Source organism: Mustela nivalis (assembly GCF_964662115.1).
Source record: "Mustela nivalis genome assembly, chromosome: 7".
NCBI classification, from domain to species: domain Eukaryota; kingdom Metazoa; phylum Chordata; class Mammalia; order Carnivora; family Mustelidae; genus Mustela; species Mustela nivalis.
In genome coordinates, this window is record NC_139026.1 from 81,156,101 (window position 1) to 81,174,808 (window position 18,708).

Below are 18,708 nucleotides of genomic sequence, written 5' to 3' on the forward strand. Positions count from 1 at the left end.
TTACACTTGCAGATGAGCTAAAATTTTTCAGTAGGAATAACAAAAGCTGTATTTTTAGTGGAAACTCTAAGGACTTGTTATTTAGCTCTTACCATGGAAAAGTATAGCCCAATTTAACTATGTTGGATAAAGCCTTCTGAAGCAGCTTTGATAAGTTTCCGGTTGCATCACCTTGGCATTCCTGCCAGTATTTGGCACTGCTGCCGAGCTGATTCACTACAGGGTCGGTGTCATTGTGCAGCCCTTTGGTGCTCCCAGCTTGCCACCGCAACCCAGAAGGCCAGGTAACTTCTCTTCCATGTAGCTGGCCATTATGTTAGGTATCTGGAGAAAATTCTTTCTGATTTTAAGTTACAAAACCCACTCAAACTACCTTTAGCAAGTAAAGGGAAAGTATTGAAAGTTTTTAAGAATTTCTCCTGGGGCAAAGGTAGAAACCAGGTGTCGAGCCTGGAATTGGAAGGCCATTAGGCATTTCTCTTCCTTTCTAATTTCTCTTCATTTTCCCCACTGCCTCCTTCTCTACCTCTACCAACATCCACTTTTCCTATATTCCTTGTCATTGTCAACTTGATAAACCTGTTTCATAACCTAGTAAACCCGGGGATTCATCCACATCATCAACATCCCTTAAATTCTATCTTCTTACAAGTGTGTTTTCTTCCTTTGGCATATACTATAAACATAGCTATCAGAGACCTTTCTCGGGACAGGAGTGAGGATAGAAGGGACAGCTAAGCAGAAACTGCAGAAGCTGTCCATCTATGGAGTTAGAAGTAATCTTGCCCACCATTTGGGTTTCCTGCCCCTTCACTGGCACCTTTTGGTTTGGTAACCTTTCAACAACCCCCACTCCCATCTCCTTCACTAAAAAGAGACTATGGCAAACATTTAAAAATTCTTCCGAAACTATTACATTCGCAAGGACTTCTTTATCTTGAGCTGAAAATTCACAATACCATGATTCTAACAAAAATGAAAGTTTTTCCAACCTTTAGTACATGTCACAGAAAACAGAAAAGGAAAAAAGCACAACAGCATATGTATGCTGAAATCACAACTTTCAGCATGAAACATGGAGAAATTTCATAGCAGGTAAAGTGATTTCCCCTAAAATCAATTTTTCAGTGTAGAATTTTAATGATGAAAAAATGGAATGATAAGGTCAGTGTACCTGGTTCACTGAGTCATTTGGGGAGGAAAAAAAAAAATAAGAAGAGCTAGCCTCCCTGCAGAATACATCAGACAAGTCCCATGTCAAACAGGAGCTGCTCTTTCACCAACCACAGCAAAAATACCTTACAGAACACTAGTGCTTTCCTCAGCCTGAGGAAGATAACTCTTACTTGCTTATATTTTATGAATTTATCTTAGTAGCATCCCTGAAATTGGGGAAATTGTCCAAGTTTCAGATTTCACTAATGGAATGACGAAGTATAGACACACACACACACACACACACACACGATTTCTCATAATGGTGACCAACCTTCGAGGCTTCTCCAAGCCACTATCTTTACACCTTTCTTCACAACCAACAGATTAATTTATCTTTGCCAAGAATTTAGTCTCAGTCGTGGCTTTATTTCTATTTTGTATTTAGACAATTTTGTTGAATTATGGCAATGGTATGGTAAAGGGTAAATTTGAAACCTAGCTGTGAATATCGTACTTTTTACAGCTAACTCCCTTTAATCTCTCTACTCCAGTATTTTTATAAAAAAGGGGATAGTTAGGGGCACCTGGGTGGCCCAGTCGCTTAGGTGTCTGCCTTTGCCTCTGGTCATACTCCCAGGGTCCTGGGGTCGAGCCCTGCATTGGACTGTCTGCTCAGCAGAAGCCTGCTACTCCCCCTGTTTGTGCTCTCTCTGTCAAATAAATAAATAAAATCTTTTTTAAAAGCCTGGGGGAAATAGTTATTCCAGAGTACTTGAGGATTCCTGATCCATAAAATAATGTAAAAGGCTATATGAAAGTGTTACCGGTGACTTAATGTTTGTGATATGCCAATAATTTCTAAATGCTGTTTTGTTTAAGCAAACAAAAAACCCTTTAGAACTGTAGCCCATAACCATTTCTAGTCATAGAGACCTTTGCCTAGGATTCCTTTCCATCCTAGTATTTTTCCTATATAGTGAGCCCTCCCTGAGGATTTAAAGATTGGGCTCGGTAACTGTTAATGTTTTTAGATTCTTCTTCTTTTTAAAAATTTTTAAAGATTTATTTATTTGAGAGAGAGTCCCAATCAGACTCTGCATGGAGCCTGACAGAGGGCTCAGTCTCGTGACCCGAGATCATGACCTGAGCTGAAACCAAGAGTCAGATGCTTAACTGACTGCACCATCCAGGCACCCCTGTACTTTTAGGCTCTGAGCCATTTTTCCATATATTCACAAGGTTAAAGCATTCTTAATATTGGATTCTCTCCAATCTCCTCTGCCAAAAATGAACTGGGAGGAAATAAAGGGGGGTTTGGAAATAGCTTAGCTTAGTCACTCCTGCTGACAGACTTCTCCTGTCGGAGGGTAACTGGATGGATGGAATTGTTCCTCTTCCATCTCTCAAACCACTGTAAGATGTTTCACTTAGGGAAGAAGTTGTTGCTACTTATTTGCTTGCTTTCAGCCTTAATCAAATCTAAAACATGACCTTTTCTATTGTCAGGACATTGTACTTTTTTGATTATTAATGTTAAATCATTTGAGGACTGGACGAACTCACAGGCAATTAAAAATCATCATTAATTTTTAAAAAGATTTATTTGGAAGTAATCTTAATTAAAATAAATTTTATTGGGTGCCTGGGTGGCTCAGTTGGTTAAATGACTGCCTTTGGCTCAGGTCATGATCCTGGAGTCCCAGGATCGAGTCCCACATGGGGCTCCCTGCTCAGCAGGGAGTCTGCTATTCCCTCTCACCCTCCCCCTCTCATGCTCTCTCGCTCTAATTTTCTTTCTCTCTCTCAAATAAATAAATAAAGTCTTAGAATAGATTTTCTTTGGATAACTCTTAGATTTTTTTTTTTTAAGATTTTATGTATTTATTTGACAGAAATCACAAGTAGGCAGAGAGGCAGGCAGAGAAAGAGAAGGAAGCAGGCTCCCCGCCGAGCAGAGAGCCCCATGCAGGGCTCAATCCCAGGACTCTGGGATCATGACCTGAGCTGAAGGCAGAGGCTTTAACTCACTGAGCCACCCAGGCACTCCTAACTCTTAAAATTTTTTTAGTTGTTTACCCATTAGTATACATTAATATATATTATAGCATATAGTATACATTAGTATACATTATGCTAATTTAACCCACTATAACAAATAACTATATGTAAAAATATCAGCTTAATATATACATAAGAAATTTCACCTTTTTTAAACTATTTTTTTTATTCAAGACATGAATATATTAAAAGCCACAATAAAAGATTTTGTCATTTTGCAAAATATTTATTGTTAACCATTTTCTCAGCAAATAGAATTTTTAAACCGATTTTATAATGTATTTGCCTTTTATCCTCATTAGCCTTTTTATATTTGTTGAATGCTGGCAGTTTTTTCTCAAGCCAGTTACTGACATTGAACACAAAATTACTTTTCCTGGCCTATTGAATCAGATTTGAAGGTGATATTGCATAATGAATACATTGTTTTCCTCTAATCCACAGTCTTCAGTGGTGTATTGTCTGATATGTAAGGAAAAAAATGTCTAGAGTGTAATATAAGTTGTTTTAAGTCCAAGGATAAGGTAAACCTTAAGTCCACCTGTTCATTTCTAGCTCCATTTTGATTCCGGTGTATCCATCAGCCATCTTTTCTAAAACTTCTTTATATTCCATGATGATGATGATGATGATGATGATGATTACTTAAAGCATACTGTGCTGTTTTATTTCCAAGCTAACAGGTTGTCTGGAATACCAGCACTGTCTGAGTGCATTTAATCCTCCCTCTCTCTGCCCATTATGATCTTTCCTTTGGAATTACTATACTTTGTATTTCTCTTATGGTATTTACTGTATTTTGCTTTATGGTTTCCATAATGTATTACTCTTTTTACTAGAATCTGATTTCTTTGAGCAGAATGTGCTATATTATTGACCAAATCCAGTGCCTTGCAGATAGTAAGTGAGTTCTAGTTGGCTGGCAGGCACAGCTACCTGGATTTTAAATTTATATCTGCATTTACAGATTCATTAATATATGTAATTCTCAACCCACCTTGAGAAGATGCAAAGCTCATCATCCAGGGTACAAGCAAAACAGATCCTTCATTTATAAGCTGAGATGATCAGAACCATATACCTACCATTGGGCCTACTTTGCCTTAGATCTCTTTTCCTCTTGACATTTTACTATGAAAATTTTTAAATATTAGGAATTAAATAGTGCACACCCATACCCTTGTCACTTATATCTATAATTAACATTTTATTTTACTTGCTTTGTCACTTACCTGTCCATTCCTGTAGTCATCCAGTAATTCATCTTATTTTTTGATGCACGTCAAAGTATGTTGCAAATCTTAATATACTTCATTCCTAAATACATCAGCACACATGTCATTAAGTAGAGTTGTGACTTTTTTCTCTATTTAAAAGAATCAGACATTACAGATATAAAGCCTCTCTCAGATCCCTGCTGGCTTCTTCCCTTCTTAGAGTTGTCATTCTTATATATGTTTTTCTGTTTTTTAGTATATATGTATATATCCCTAAACTACATAAACTTTTTAAAACGTACATAAATGGCATATGGTTTACATAGTTCCTTTGCAGCTTTTTTCACTCACTGTTGAGATTTCTCTAGTTCCTATATTTAGTCTCTGTGAGATCTGGTTTTGGGACTAGTGAAAGATTGTATAGACTCTGGAATTACTTCATTTATTTTTTTTTATTTAGTGTATTATGAGCTGGAAATGGCAAAATATTATTTAAGTATTAACTTTTGAGTACTGTGAATTTATAAATTGATTATAATTATAAATTTTAATTATGGATGAGAATTTTACAAACATTGATTGCTAAGAGTTTGTAGCATTATTCCACTTTATCAATAATTTTGGAGTAACTTTTATGTGGCTCTAATAATTGTACCTACATTTTGAATGTAGGTGGTTGAAATCTAATCCGTGTTCATAATGCATTTCTTAGCAACCAGCAGTGTTCTTTTCAGTTGCTGTGCTTTTAAGAGCCAGTGGGGCTGCAGCTTTGAGGAGGAAGTCTCAGCGATATCTTTTTCTATTAATATAGCACAAGCAGCAACATAGATTACAATAGTTTTGACACCTTCTGCGTTACTACAGAGCCAAATTAAAGGGTTTAAATTTGTCTCCAGTATTTAACATCAGTATGCTGTTACTTTTTTCCTGACCTCATCAACACATTAGACATTAGGAATGTTTCCTCGTATACTAAGCCTCAATTGGAGTTTCTTTTTTTAACTTACATCTTTTTTTAACTTACATCTTTATACACATTTCATCAAAAGATTGTAGAACATTTAACAGATACTAATTATTATATTTCACAATGCTCCTTTAAAAGTGGTAAGCTTTTATATATACTTTAATGGTAAAATAATTTCAAATATATATTATTTAATTTACCAGGTCAACACTTAGCAGTACATCTTTACCTTTTTCCCACTACTCAATTCTCTAAACAAACACTGCTTAGTAGAATTTTCTGTGTTGTGGAAATTTTCTATATTTCCACTGTCCAGGATGATAGCCACTAGCATTTTTAAATAAGGGCTAGGAACTTAGGAACCGAATTTTCCTTTTTGATTAAAATTTAAATAGTGAAATATGGCTAGTGGTCACTGTGTCGGACAGCACAGCAGTATAATCTCCACCATGCCAGTAAACTGCTCTTGCAGCTACCCAGTCAACCCCCGAGTTTCCCCGTCTGATCAGTATGCTTTGTTTCTCAGCTCCTTTGATTTTTCTCTGACATTTGATTGCATTCTTCTTTTATAGATGTTTTTCTTGGCACCTGTGCCTTCACTCTTCTAGTTTTCAGTCTTCTTTATTGTCTCTTCTTTGGTTGATACTGGTCCTTTCAGGTATCTACTCTGGCTGTCTTTTGTTCTCAGAGCAGACTTGAGCTATTTATTCAACATTTACTGAGTATCTGCTTTCTATCAGACACTGGGGATAGAAAGAACTTACTCTTTTTTTTTTTTTTTAAGATTTTATTTATTTGTTTAACACACAGAGAGAGAGATAGAGATAGAGATAAAGATCACAAGTAGGCAGAGAGGCCAGCAGAGAGGGATGGAGAGGGGGAGTCAGGCTCCCTGGTGAGCAGAGATCCCAATGCAGGGCTCAATCCCAGGACCCTGGGACCATGAACTCAGCCGAAAGCAGAGGCTTAACCCACTGAGCCACTCAGGCACCTCTTTACTCCTTATTTAAAGGAACTCCCATGGTCTCAGTTGGCGTCAGTGCTAAAGTTGTTAAGAATTCTCTTTCCCCCATCCTTTGTACTTCCTAGTATTCCTCCCTCCTCCATCCCTCCTTTCCTCCTCTGTTTCTTTTTTCCTTCCAAAGTCCAGACTCAGTAATATGCTTCCTGTTGACAGGTACCTCAATTACATACTAGGAATTGAACTTAACTCTCATTCCCAATATCCTCCCTCTTGAATTAAATAAAAATTTTAAAGACTCCCACCCATCATTCTTCACATTATTACATCTGTATTGCTTTTTTTAAAAAAAATATTTATTTATTTGAGAGAGAGAAAAAGAGAGCATGAGCAGAGGAGAGAGAGAAGGGGAAAAGCAGGCTCCCCGCTGAGCAGGGAGCCTGACTCTGGGCTCATTCCCAGGATCCTAGAATCATGACCCAAATCCAACGTGGACACTTAACCAACTGAGCTACCCAGGCATCCCTATATTGCTTCTTAATTACTTGCAAAGCCGTTAATCTTACTTTTCTTTAACACATCATGTGACATTCATTATCTTAGCCCTCAGGAGACCTTAATGTTGAATCTCAGCCATTTTCTCTCCCTGATACATCCAAATGATTCAATTCCTCCTTGTAGCTCTGTCCCCATTTGCTAATTGCTGATTTATAGGGTGAGGTCTAAACTCCCTTTAAAAAAGCTTTTCATGATCTGCTTTGAGAATGAGTAACATTCTATACTCTAGCTATGCCAAGCCAATTAAATTTCCCCAAAATGCTGTTTTCTTTTCTTCTTCCATATTTTACCAGAGTGAACTTAACATGTTTAAAGAATTGGTTTAGTACCATTTTCTAATACTCCCTTCTCTAGACAGAACAGTTGTTTCTTTTCTTTTCATCATCCACTTGACTTTAACATAAATTAAATGCTTCCCTTATAGTAGTAGGCCCTAATATGAGTGCTTTTTATTACCTCATTTGATCATTATAATAGCATAGTCAGGTCTATAGGACCTGAAACTGAGGCAGAGAGGGTAACTTTTCTACCCTGTTTGTGTGATTTAAAATTTTTTATATAATTTATATATAATATAATATATTAATTTATATTATATATTTATAAATATATAATATATATAATTTGATATAATTTATATTTATATATAATAAATAAAATTTATTATAGCAGTTTTAGGTTTATAGAATTTTTTTAGATTATTTATTTATTTATTTGACAGAGATCACAAGTAGGCAGAGAGAGGAGGAAGCAGGCTCCCTGCTGAGCAGAGAGCCCGATGCGGGACTCGATCCCAGGACCCTGGGATCATGACTGAGCCGAAGGCAGAGGCTTTAACCCACTGAGCCACCCAGGCGCCCTGGTTTATAGAAAATTTTTAAGAAAGTTCCCATATACTCCTTCTCTCTGTTGAGTTTCTCCTCTCATTAGCATTTTTGCTGTAATACATTTGTTAGGATCGATGAGCCAGTATTGATACAGTTTTATTAACTACAGTCCATAATTTAGGGATCACTCTTTCTGTCATATAGTTCTATGAACTTTCACAAATGAAAAGTATATTATGTAACATATCATGCAATATCATACAGAATAGTTTCACCACCCTAAAGGGGCTCTGGACACCTATTTATCCCTACTCTATTATCAGCCACTGATCTTTTTACTGTCCCTATAGTTTTGCCAGTTTTCAGATGTCATGCAGTAGGAATCAGGCATTGGGTGGCTTTTTCAGACTGACTTCTTTCACTTAGCAATAACCATTTAAGATTCTTCTTTTTTGTGGCTTTGCTAGCTCATTTCTTTTTATAACCAAAAATTATTCTAGTATATGAATGTCCCACAGTTTATCCATTCATCTACTAAAAGACATCTTGCATGCTTCCAATTTGGAGTAATTATGCATAAAGCTGCTGTAAACATTTATGTGCAGCTTTTGCATGAACACAGTTTTCAACTCATTGAGGTAAATACCTAGGAGCACCATTGCTGGGTCATATGCTCAGGCACCATGTTTAGCTTTGTAAGACACCACTAAACTGTCTACTAAGGTGGCCAGTATCATTTTGCATTCCCACCAGCAATGAATGAGACTTCTGTTGCTTCACATTCCTACCAGAAATTGGGGTTGTCAGCATTTTGGATTTTAACCATTCTGGTAAATGTGTACTGGTATCTTATCACATTGTTTTAATTTTCAGTATCCTAATGACATATGATATTGAAGTCTTTTCATGTGCCTATTAGCCATCCAGATATCTTTTTTGGTGAGGTATCTATTCAAAATTTTTGCCCACTTAAAAATTTTTTATTATTTTTTAAATTTAATATGTAATGTATTATTTGTTTCAGGGGTACAGGTCTGTGATTCATCAGTTTTATATAATACCCAGTGTTCATTACAACACATACCTTCCCTGATGTCTGTCACCCACTTACCCCATCCCCTCGTTCCGCTTCCCTCCAGCAAACCTCAGTTTGTTTCTCAAGATTAAGAGTCTCTTATTGAGGGGCGCCTGTGTCGTTAGGTGTCTGCCTTTGGCTCAGGTCTTGATCCCAGCATCCTGGAATCAACCCTGCTCAGCAGGGAGCCTGCTTCTCCCTCTCCAGCTTCCTCATGCTTGTGTTCCCTCTCTCGCTATCTCTGTCTGTCATAAATAAATACAAATCTTAAAAAAAAAAAAAAAAAGTCTCTTACTGTTTGTCTCCCTCTCTGGTTTTATCTTGTTTCATTTTTTTCCTCTCTTCCCCTATGTTCCTCTGCCTTCTTTCTTAAATTCCACATATCACTGAGATCATATGATAATTGTCTTTCTCTAATTGACTTATTTTGCTTACCATAATCCCCTCTAGATTTCATTTTTCATACCTGTGTAATATTCCATTGTACATATATACTATATCTTATTTATCCATTCATCTGTTGATGAGTATCTGGGCTCTTTCCATAGTTTGGCTGTTGTGGACATTGTTGCTGTAAACATTGGGGTACATGTGCCCCTTTGCATCACTGTATTTGAATCTTTGGGGTAAATGCCCAGTGGTGCAATTCCTGGGTCGTAGGGTAGATCTATTTTCAGCTAATTTGAGGAACCCCCATGCTGTTTTCCACAATGGCTGTACCAGCTTGCATTCCCACCAACAGTGTGGAAGGATTTCACTTTCTCTGCATCCTCTCCAACATCTGTCATTTCCTGACTTGTTAATTTTAGTCATTCTTACTGGTGTGAGGTGGTATCTCATTGTGGTTTTGATTCGTATTCCTTGATGCCGAGTGATGTTGAGCATTTTTTCATGTGTCTGTTAGCTATTTGAATGACTTCTTTGCAGAAATGTCTATTTATGTCTTCTGCCCATTTCTTGATTGGATCATTTGTTCTTTCAGTGTTGAGTTTGTTAAGTTCTTTATCGATTTTGGATACTAGCCCTTTATCGGACACATCATTTGCAAATATCTTCTCCCATTCTATTGGTTGTCTTTGGTATTGTTGACTGTTTCCTTTGCTGTGCAAAAGCTTTTGATCTTGATGAAGTCCCAGTAGCTCATTTTTGCCTTTGTTTCCCTTGCCTTCTTTAAAAAATTATTTTCATTAACATACAATGCGTTTATTTGCCCCAGGGGTACAGGTCTGTGAATCATCAGACTTACACACTTCACAGCACTCACCATAGCACATATCCTCCCCAATGTCCATCACCCAGCCACCTTCTCCCTACGCTCACCCAGCAGCCCTCAGTTTGTTTTGTGAGATTAAGAATCTCTTATGGTTTGTCTCCCTCCCGATCCCATCTTGTTTCATTTTTTCCTTCCCTACCCCCCACAGCGCCCCACTCTGCCTCTCAAATTTTTCATATTAGATTATATGATAATTGTCTTTCTCTGACTTATTTCACTCAGCATAATACCCTCTAGTCCCTTGCCTTTTGAGATGCATCTAGCAAGAAATTGCTGTAGCTGAGGTTGTAGAGGTTGCTGCCTGTGTTCTCAAGGATTCTGATGGATTCCTGTCTCACATTTAGATCTTTCATCCATTTTGAGTCTGTTTTTATGTGTGATGTAAGGAAATGGTCCAGTTTCATTCTTCTGCATGTGGCTTTCCAGTTTTCCCAACACCATTTGTTGAAGAGACTGTCTTTTTCCCATTGGATATCCTTTCCTGCTCTGTCGAAGATTAGTTGACCATAGAGTTGAGGGTCCATTTCTAGGTTTTCTATTCTGTTCCATTTTTTGCCCATTTTTAAATCAAGTTGCTTTCTTATTTTTGAATTTTAAGAATTCCTTATATATTTTGGGTAACAGTACTTTGTTGAATATATATTTTTACAAAATTGTTTTCCCAGTCTGTAGTTTGTTCATCTTCTTAATAGTGTCTTTCACAGAGCAGAAGTTTTTATTAATGCAAAACAACTTAACAGATTTTTTCCCTGAAACATGCTTTTGGTATTATTGTAATCTAGATTTTTTTTCTTCTTTTATCTTCTATAAGTATAGTTTTACATTTTACATTTTACTTTTAGCTCTGTGATCCATTTTGAGTTAATTTCTGTGGAAGGTATAAGATTTGTATCTAGATTATCCAGTTGCTTCAGCACTATTATTGAACACTGTCCTTATTAAATCACCTTTGCTTCTTTGTTAGATCAGTTGATTATATCTGTATGAATCTATTTCAGGCTATTCTGTGCCATTGATGTACTTGTCTTCTTTTGACAATGCCTTACAGTTTTGATTACTCTGATTTTATAGTAAGTCCAGTAGTGTCAGTCCTATGACTTTGTTGGTTTTTTGTCAGTATTATGTTATCTCTTCTGGGTCTTTTGCTTTTCCGTGTGAACTTTTGAGTCAGTTTATCAACATCATCAACATCCTCAAAATTATTTGCTGGGATTTCTGTTCTGTTGGGATTGTGTTGAATTTATAGGTCAGTCTGGGAAGAACTGATATCATAGCAATATTGAGTCTTCCAATCAGGAACATAGAATATATGTGTTTATGTCTTTTTTGGTTTATTTGCTTAGTGTTTCATAGTTTTCCTCATTTCATTGCTGGTAAAAAGGAAAGCAGTTGACTTTTGTATATAGACCTTGACTCTTGTTACCATGCTATAATCACTCAGTAGTTGCAGTAGGTTTTTTGTCAGTTTGGGGACATTCCACACAATCATGTCATCTGTGAACAGTTGTATTTCTTTTTTCTAATTGATATATTTTTCATTTTCTTTTCTTGTCTTACTGTATTAACTAGGATTTCCAGTACAGTGTTGAATAGGAATGGTAAAAGGGGACATTCTTGTCTTCTTCCTTAACTTAGGAAGAAAACATTTACTTTTCCACCAGGTAATGTTAGCTTTTTAGGGTTTTTGTAGATTTTCTTTATTAAGTTGAGGAAGTTATCCTTTATTCTTAGTTTGTAAACAGTTTTTGTCATGAATCAGTTTGTTATGTATTTTGTCAAATGCTTTTTCTGCATCTATTCTTATGATCCTGTGATTTTTCTTTTCTAGCTTATGTGTTGGATTAAATTAATAAATATTCAGATGTTGAACAAGCCTTGCATTCCGGGGATAATCCAGTTTGGTTGTGGTGCATAATTCTTTCTATACATTCTTGGATTTGCTTAATTGTGTTGAAGTTTTTTTTTTTCCACCTGTGTTCAGGAGAAAGATTTGTCTGAAATGAATTTCTCCTGTAACAACTTACACTGCCTTAATTTTTGGTTTCTCTTTTTGTGGGCACAGAGGTAAGGATTAAATAGAATACATTTTAAAGGAGTTTTATGTCATTGTGAGCAATTTTAGATAGAACAAACTTGGTAGATGCTCTTTTTCCAGTCCCTGAAGAAGATAATTAATAGTAAAAAGCCTTGATAGTTTTATTTTGTCATATGCCTTTACTCCTAGAAATACTTGTGAGAATTTAACTATTATTGCAGGCCACTCTAATAAAGTATTGTGTGAAACCACATTTAGGTAGTGTTTTCATTTTCCTGGCAAATTTAACTATCATTTCTATGCAGTTTGTGTAAACCCCACCCATACTTTAACCTGCTTCCCATTTTGATGAGGTTCAATGAGGGGAAAAAGCAACAACAAAAAAACCTTCCTGTGTGGCCTGTAGATATCAGATCTGAAGATTATTAATGCATTTCCAGCTAGGGACCATAAGCAAACAAGCTCTCCTACAGATAACTACACCCTTCCTGTTTGGGATTGAGTTTACTGTGGAACAGATTTCGGAAATAGGTTTCTGACAGTTGTGAATTTTATTTATAAAATGTTGGAGGGTGAGGTTCTTCCTTCAACAAAAAAACTAATTATTTCCTGTCTAATGCCCAACCAGTATATTTTAAACAGTCTTTTAGAAAATTTACCCCTTCAGAGAGAATTATGTTGCTGTGGGCAGTTCTGGTTGTTCTGGTCAACTAATGTACAAACATTTGTCTGTTACAATGAATAATTCAAAAAGGACTTAGAATTAAAAAATAAAACTCAATCCACACAATCCTTAAATGCTTATATTAGTTTGTCTCCAGAGGACAGTAGTTTACAGTTTAAATAAATGTATGAGCACATTTTAATGTGTTTGTACCTTTGATATGCAAATCTGTAGCACATTTACGTTCAGTAAATATGCTAAATGAAGAGTTACAGTTTAGGTAAAACAGCAGATTTACATTAAAGAATTTGCAGGTTAATTCACAGTGTAATATTATCCTCCTCTACTACATCTGTTAAAAAGAAGCCTATAAAATTTAGGCCACCCACAAAGTGGTCTGCTGAGGCCTGTGGTTGGTGTTAGAATGCTGTTATTATGTGGGCTGACTGGTTTGGTAAGGAATTTACCTCCACTAGGACTGAAGCATCATGGTTCTGACTTCCCCCCATAGGGATTGCATTGGCTTGACTTATGTGATTTTTATGAAGTTTTATGAAAAAACCTACGTGTTTTTTAAACCAGTCAATGTGCTCTGTTGTCTTGACATCATATGTAATATGTGAATGGTATACTGTTTTTTAAGTTAATTTGTTAGAGTATCAGTTCTGTACCATGTAAACCTTTGGATAAACTGGAATAAATGGTTGGTTTTAGATAGCTGAGAATTAAACTTAATGGCTAATATGATTAAATCTCATCACACCAAACATGTGGGAGCAGGGGCTGAGATGGAGAAAGCAGCTAAGGTTTTACATATTTCACTTTCTGTGTTAATTGAAGAATTTATTCTGTTAATTTCTTTGGGGCTTGTGAAATGGTTTTTAAGAGCCAGAAAATGAATTTAGAACAATTTAGCAACCTAGTACTGCTAGTCAAAATTAAATATTCTTCTTGAAATAGCTATTGTTAAGGGATTAAAAAAATATTGCAGACACTTAAAAAATAACAGCAGCAACTACCACAACAACTAGTAGTGATCATTGGAGGAATAAAAACTCATAAGCCAAGCAGTGTCTCAGGTCACTTCTTTCTGAAGTTCTTTTTTTTTTTTTTTTTAGATTTTTTATTTATTTATTTGACAGAGAGAAAGATCACAAGTAGGCGGAGAGTCAGGCAGAGAGAGAGGAGGAAGCAGGCTCCCGCTGAGCAAAGAGCCTGATGCGGGGCTCGATCCCAGGACACTGAGATCATGACCCGAGCCGAAGGCAGCGGCTTAATCCACTGAGCCACCCAGGCGCCCCCTTTCTGAAGTTCTTAAGAATGAATAAGTCAGGGGTGCCTGGGTGGCTCAGTGGGTTAAAGCCTCTGCCTTCGTTCGGCTTAGGTTATGATCCCAGGGTCCTGGGATCAAGCCCCATCAGCCTCTCTGCTCGGCAGAGAGCCTGCTTCCCTTCCTCTCTCTCTGTCTGCCTCTCTGCCTACTTGTGATCTCTGTCTGTCAAATAAATAAAATCTTTAAAAAAAATGAGTAAATCACTTTTCAGGGAATAAACATGTTATAGTAATTGTTTTTGTTAAATTTCAAAAAAATTAAAATTCATGTAATAGTTCCTTTCAATCAGATAATTTGTATTTCACTTTTTTATGGATACTTAGCTCTAATTTTTCTTTAAATACATGCATTAAGGGTATGAAAAATAGTGTAGAAATCTAAACTGCATGTTGTGATTACAAATCAAGGAAATGATATTAAATGTGGAGAAAACTCAGCAATTTTTGGACAGAAAATAATATCTAATTGCCACCGATAAAGATTTTATATACATATTGAAGTAAAATACACACACACACACACACACACGCATACACATACATGTATCCATGTATATACGTGTGTGTGTGTGTGTGTGTGTGTGTGTGTATCCATACACATAAGTGAACGTGTGTATATAACATTGTTTTGATCTTAACTCTGCCTTGGTGACTTTAATTGTGGTTAAATATAACTTTAAAAGGTCCCCCCCCCCCGATAGACACTTTTAGTCTTTTGTTTGTTGTATACTGAGCAGAATTTTTAATTTGTCATGATTCATGATTCAAACAAAGAATCTAAAGTTAGGGGCTCAGAAACCCTTTTTCTTCCAAACAAGCAAATAAAGCCATGAAAGTGCCTTACCTAGCAAGCCTTTGTTCTTAGTTCTTTCCTAGTCTGATGTCCTTGTAGTACACTGCCTGATACTTGACAAATGCGATGCCTAACTTATTATAGTCAATGATGTAGTATATTGGTGTTTTTCTACTCATTCTTGTTGTCAGCAAATCTCAGAAATAGAGGCTTACATAGCCTTTGATAGTAGTGACTACTCAAGGGTGAGGGAGGTTCGATTGGATTATTATATCTCACTTTTAGACTTCAGCATCATCATTTTGCTAACTGAATCAGCTCAGTGTTTGGCTAATTATTTTTACTCTTAGCTAACCACAATGTATTTTGCCTTTCTAGGTTTACCGACAAGACTGTGAAACTTTCGGGATGGTTGTGAAAATGCTGATTGAAAAAGATCCTTCATTAGAAAAGTCTATACAGTTTGCATTGAGACAGAATTTACATGAAATAGGTGAGCGGTGTGTTGAAGAACTCAAGCATTTCATTGCAGAGTATGACACCTCTAGTCAAGATTTTGGAGAGCCTTTTTAGAAAATTACTTGCTCAGGCAAAAATGTTTCTAGGGTTTTTTTGTTTCTTGTTTTTCCTGGATTGTATAAATCCTTAATATATGAGTTTTTTGTGATGAAGAGAAATACTTTATGATAGTTGACCACATTTCCAATGTCAAGTAAACATCTAAAATAGTCTAAGATATTTTAATTAGAATTTTTAAAATCTACATGTAGAGCCTCCTAATTCATACTTCTCTTTTTCTCCCCAAAATTGATGGGTCAGTTAATTTTTCAAGCTTTGAAAAAGCAGTCCTGGAGAACAGCTCATGTTCTTTTGTTTTCTGTAATATGTGATCGTTTGTTTTGGTCACACTAGTGTAATTTATTAGGTTAGGGATCATTCCACTAAAACATTTATAGTATTTTTGCATTTCATAGTCAGTGATCCCATGTGAAAATGTTAGAATTCTGAGTTTGATTTTATTGACTTGTTGCTTGCTTATTTTAGGCTTTGTAACTTTTGATATGTTCAAGTATACTATCCAAATAAACTGAATACTTTAGTATCTTACAGAATATTTGCTTTGAGATTAATTCTCATTGTGATAAAAGAGAGTACTTAAATCTCAAAAGGACCTCATAAAAAATCACATTTTCCAAGTGAAAGAACTCAATGTTTTCTACTAAAATAATCCTGAAACTCCTAACCATTCTCGCGATATAGGAGTCTTGAACAATATCATCTATAAGACTAAGAGAAGGGTCAATTTGAAATAAAAGGTGAGAGCTCTTTTCAAATTGAGATTTCTTTAGAAACTTCTAATTGAAAGAGAAAATTTAGAGTATGAGGGAGTAGTGGAGTTTCATTTTTTCCCAGGCCTGTAATTTTAATCCCAAGAAAGGTCATTGACAATATATCCATAATCGAACCATTTACAGATTATGCCTTTGTTAATCTCTGTTTGAAGTCTTAACAAGATCTGTGATCTAATGCCCTTTTTAGGGGTCCTTAAAAGTATTCTTTAAAAAAACAAAGCAGAGTAGGCAGTAAGCCCAGCACAACTACCCCTCACCAAGCAGTCTATGTAAACAGTTCTTCATGAGTGAGCCATCCAAATCACGAGTTAGTTAAAAATCTAACTGGGACCATTAGGACATTCCACTCATTTCCTGATCCCTTCCAGCTGGCCAGTGGCATTTAGCCAAAATGTGTATTTCTGTGGCATTAGGAAACCTTAAAAATCATGCTTGTTATTACTATCCCGTTTCATTATCCACCTCCATCCTCTTTCCATTTCTGTTCTCTTTCACTTGAATTCTGGTGTTATCTTTAGTGGCCTATATTGATAATATCTAAGGAGCTACCCCAGAAGAGATAAAAGTTATATTAAAAGTGGAAATAGCAGTACATCTGTCTGGTGAATCCTATAATATGTATTATGCCATTCCACAAGTGTTAAAAACTGCTTGAACACAACAATTATTTTCTTAAGTTTCCTAAATGAGGCCACCTTGAACTCTTATTTTTGCCATTTAGATATTGTACATAAGCTAAAACGAAACCTTAGGTATCATCTCTGGTAGTCTAATTCCCTAATTATGGACAGTGATTTTATTTGTTACCCACTCTAGAAAGACTAAGAAAGTACTGATAACTGTTTCTTTCCCTACACTGTTTTTCTTTTCTTTTTCTTTTTTTTTTTTTAAGATACAGAGTAGACACTCCAGTAGTGACCCCAGTGCACCCTGAAACTTCCATTACCATGTCTATTCTTTTGTTTTTTAATAATTTTTTTTTTAGGATTTTATTTATTTATTTGACAGACAGAGATCACAAGCAGTCAGAGAGGCAGGCAGAGAGAGAGGAGGAAGCAGGCTCCCTGCCAAGCAGAGAGCCTGATATGCAGCTCTCCTGGGATCACGACCCGAGCTGAAGCCAAAGGCTTTAACCCACTGAGCCACTCAGGCACCCCTTTTATAACTTTTTTTTTTTTCCACTCTTGTTTTTCTTTTCCTTAAATATTCTGATTCCAGGATTCAATTCCTTTAGTCAAGATGCCACAAGTTTAAAAATAAAAGTTAAGATACTACCACCAAGGCAAAGGATTTGTTCATTTTGTTGAACTTCATGAAACTGGAAATTCATTCAACTAGAGCTTTTACTTACAGACTCATTTAAATGTAGGTCCAACCAATAATTTCTTCTTCCCTTCCCCCAATTAACATTCAACACTTAGAGCTGTTTAAAGCTTGCCATCAGCATTATTCTGGTAGGCTTGTCAGTGTTAAAACTGTTTTTGACAGCTTTTTAAAGACAGATTTTAGGTAGTTGAATTCAGATGTGTACCAGATTGTGTATTTTGCAAAATGTTCTTGATTAAAGAGATTTGTTTGTAAATTATCCATTGTTTTTGAGTATGCCCAATTGATATGATAAAGTTTTGTCTTACCATAAAGCCTTGATGATCAATGGGGGAAAGTGCTATTGTGAAGCTTTTTGTGAATTTTAAAAGTGCAAAATAAAGCAACTAGGTTTAAATAATTGGATTGTCTTCTTCTTCTTTTTTTTTTTTTTTCTCTTTAACAGGCTTAAAGTATTTTCCTGAAATGTAGATTTTTATTACTCTCTACTGCAGGATTCCTCAATGTTTAGTTCACCTACTCAGCTGCAGGATGGAAGCACTGAAAAACCATTAACTTTGGTGACTTTAAGATGTCTTGATATATGAACAGGGAATTAAAAGAGATAAGATTGAGCACACAGAAGTGCTCAATAATTGTGTAATTATGAATCTAAGTTTCAGAAAATAGGATTAAATCCTACCTCTGTATAGTAACCTCTGGAGGAACCACATCTCTGTGACCTAATTCCTAGCACATGTTGGAATGTTGTAGGTACTTGTATTCGTTGACACGTCACAAAAGTAGTGACATTTGAACCCAAGGTCTTGGAGGACTAGGGCTTATTCAGGCAGAGAAGGGGACATAATAAAAGTCTAGGAAGAGGGGAATGGTATAGGGGAAGATACAGACCTGTGTGACTGAAGCTGGTTGGGAAAGATGCTGGGCAACAAATGTAGGAAAAGATAGGTTGGCAACAGAATGAATGATTCCGAATGCTTGTAGCTTTATCCTCTCTCCTTACTCAAGAATAACATTTGAAAATACTACCTTTGAAAATATTACCTTTGTATTTATTTTTGCCAAATATATTGATTTCTCACAGCCTTTCAGCCACTTACCAACTCGGAGCC

At 36.0% G+C, this 18,708-nt stretch overlaps 1 protein-coding gene across 16 annotated transcripts in view; it reads left to right on the top strand.

Annotated features, from left to right (window-relative positions):
* PPHLN1 (periphilin 1) overlaps positions 1-17,996 on the top strand; it is a 156,977-nt gene extending 138,981 nt beyond the window's left edge. For all 16 annotated transcript variants that reach the window (XM_082742246.1, XM_082742235.1, XM_082742239.1 and 13 more), the window contains one exon: positions 15,297-17,996. In XM_082742246.1, the coding sequence (XP_082598372.1) occupies positions 15,297-15,491 (195 nt within the window). In that variant the 3' untranslated portion in view covers positions 15,492-17,996. The remainder of the gene's footprint in view (positions 1-15,296) is intronic.
* The last annotated feature ends 712 nt before the right edge of the window (positions 17,997-18,708 follow it).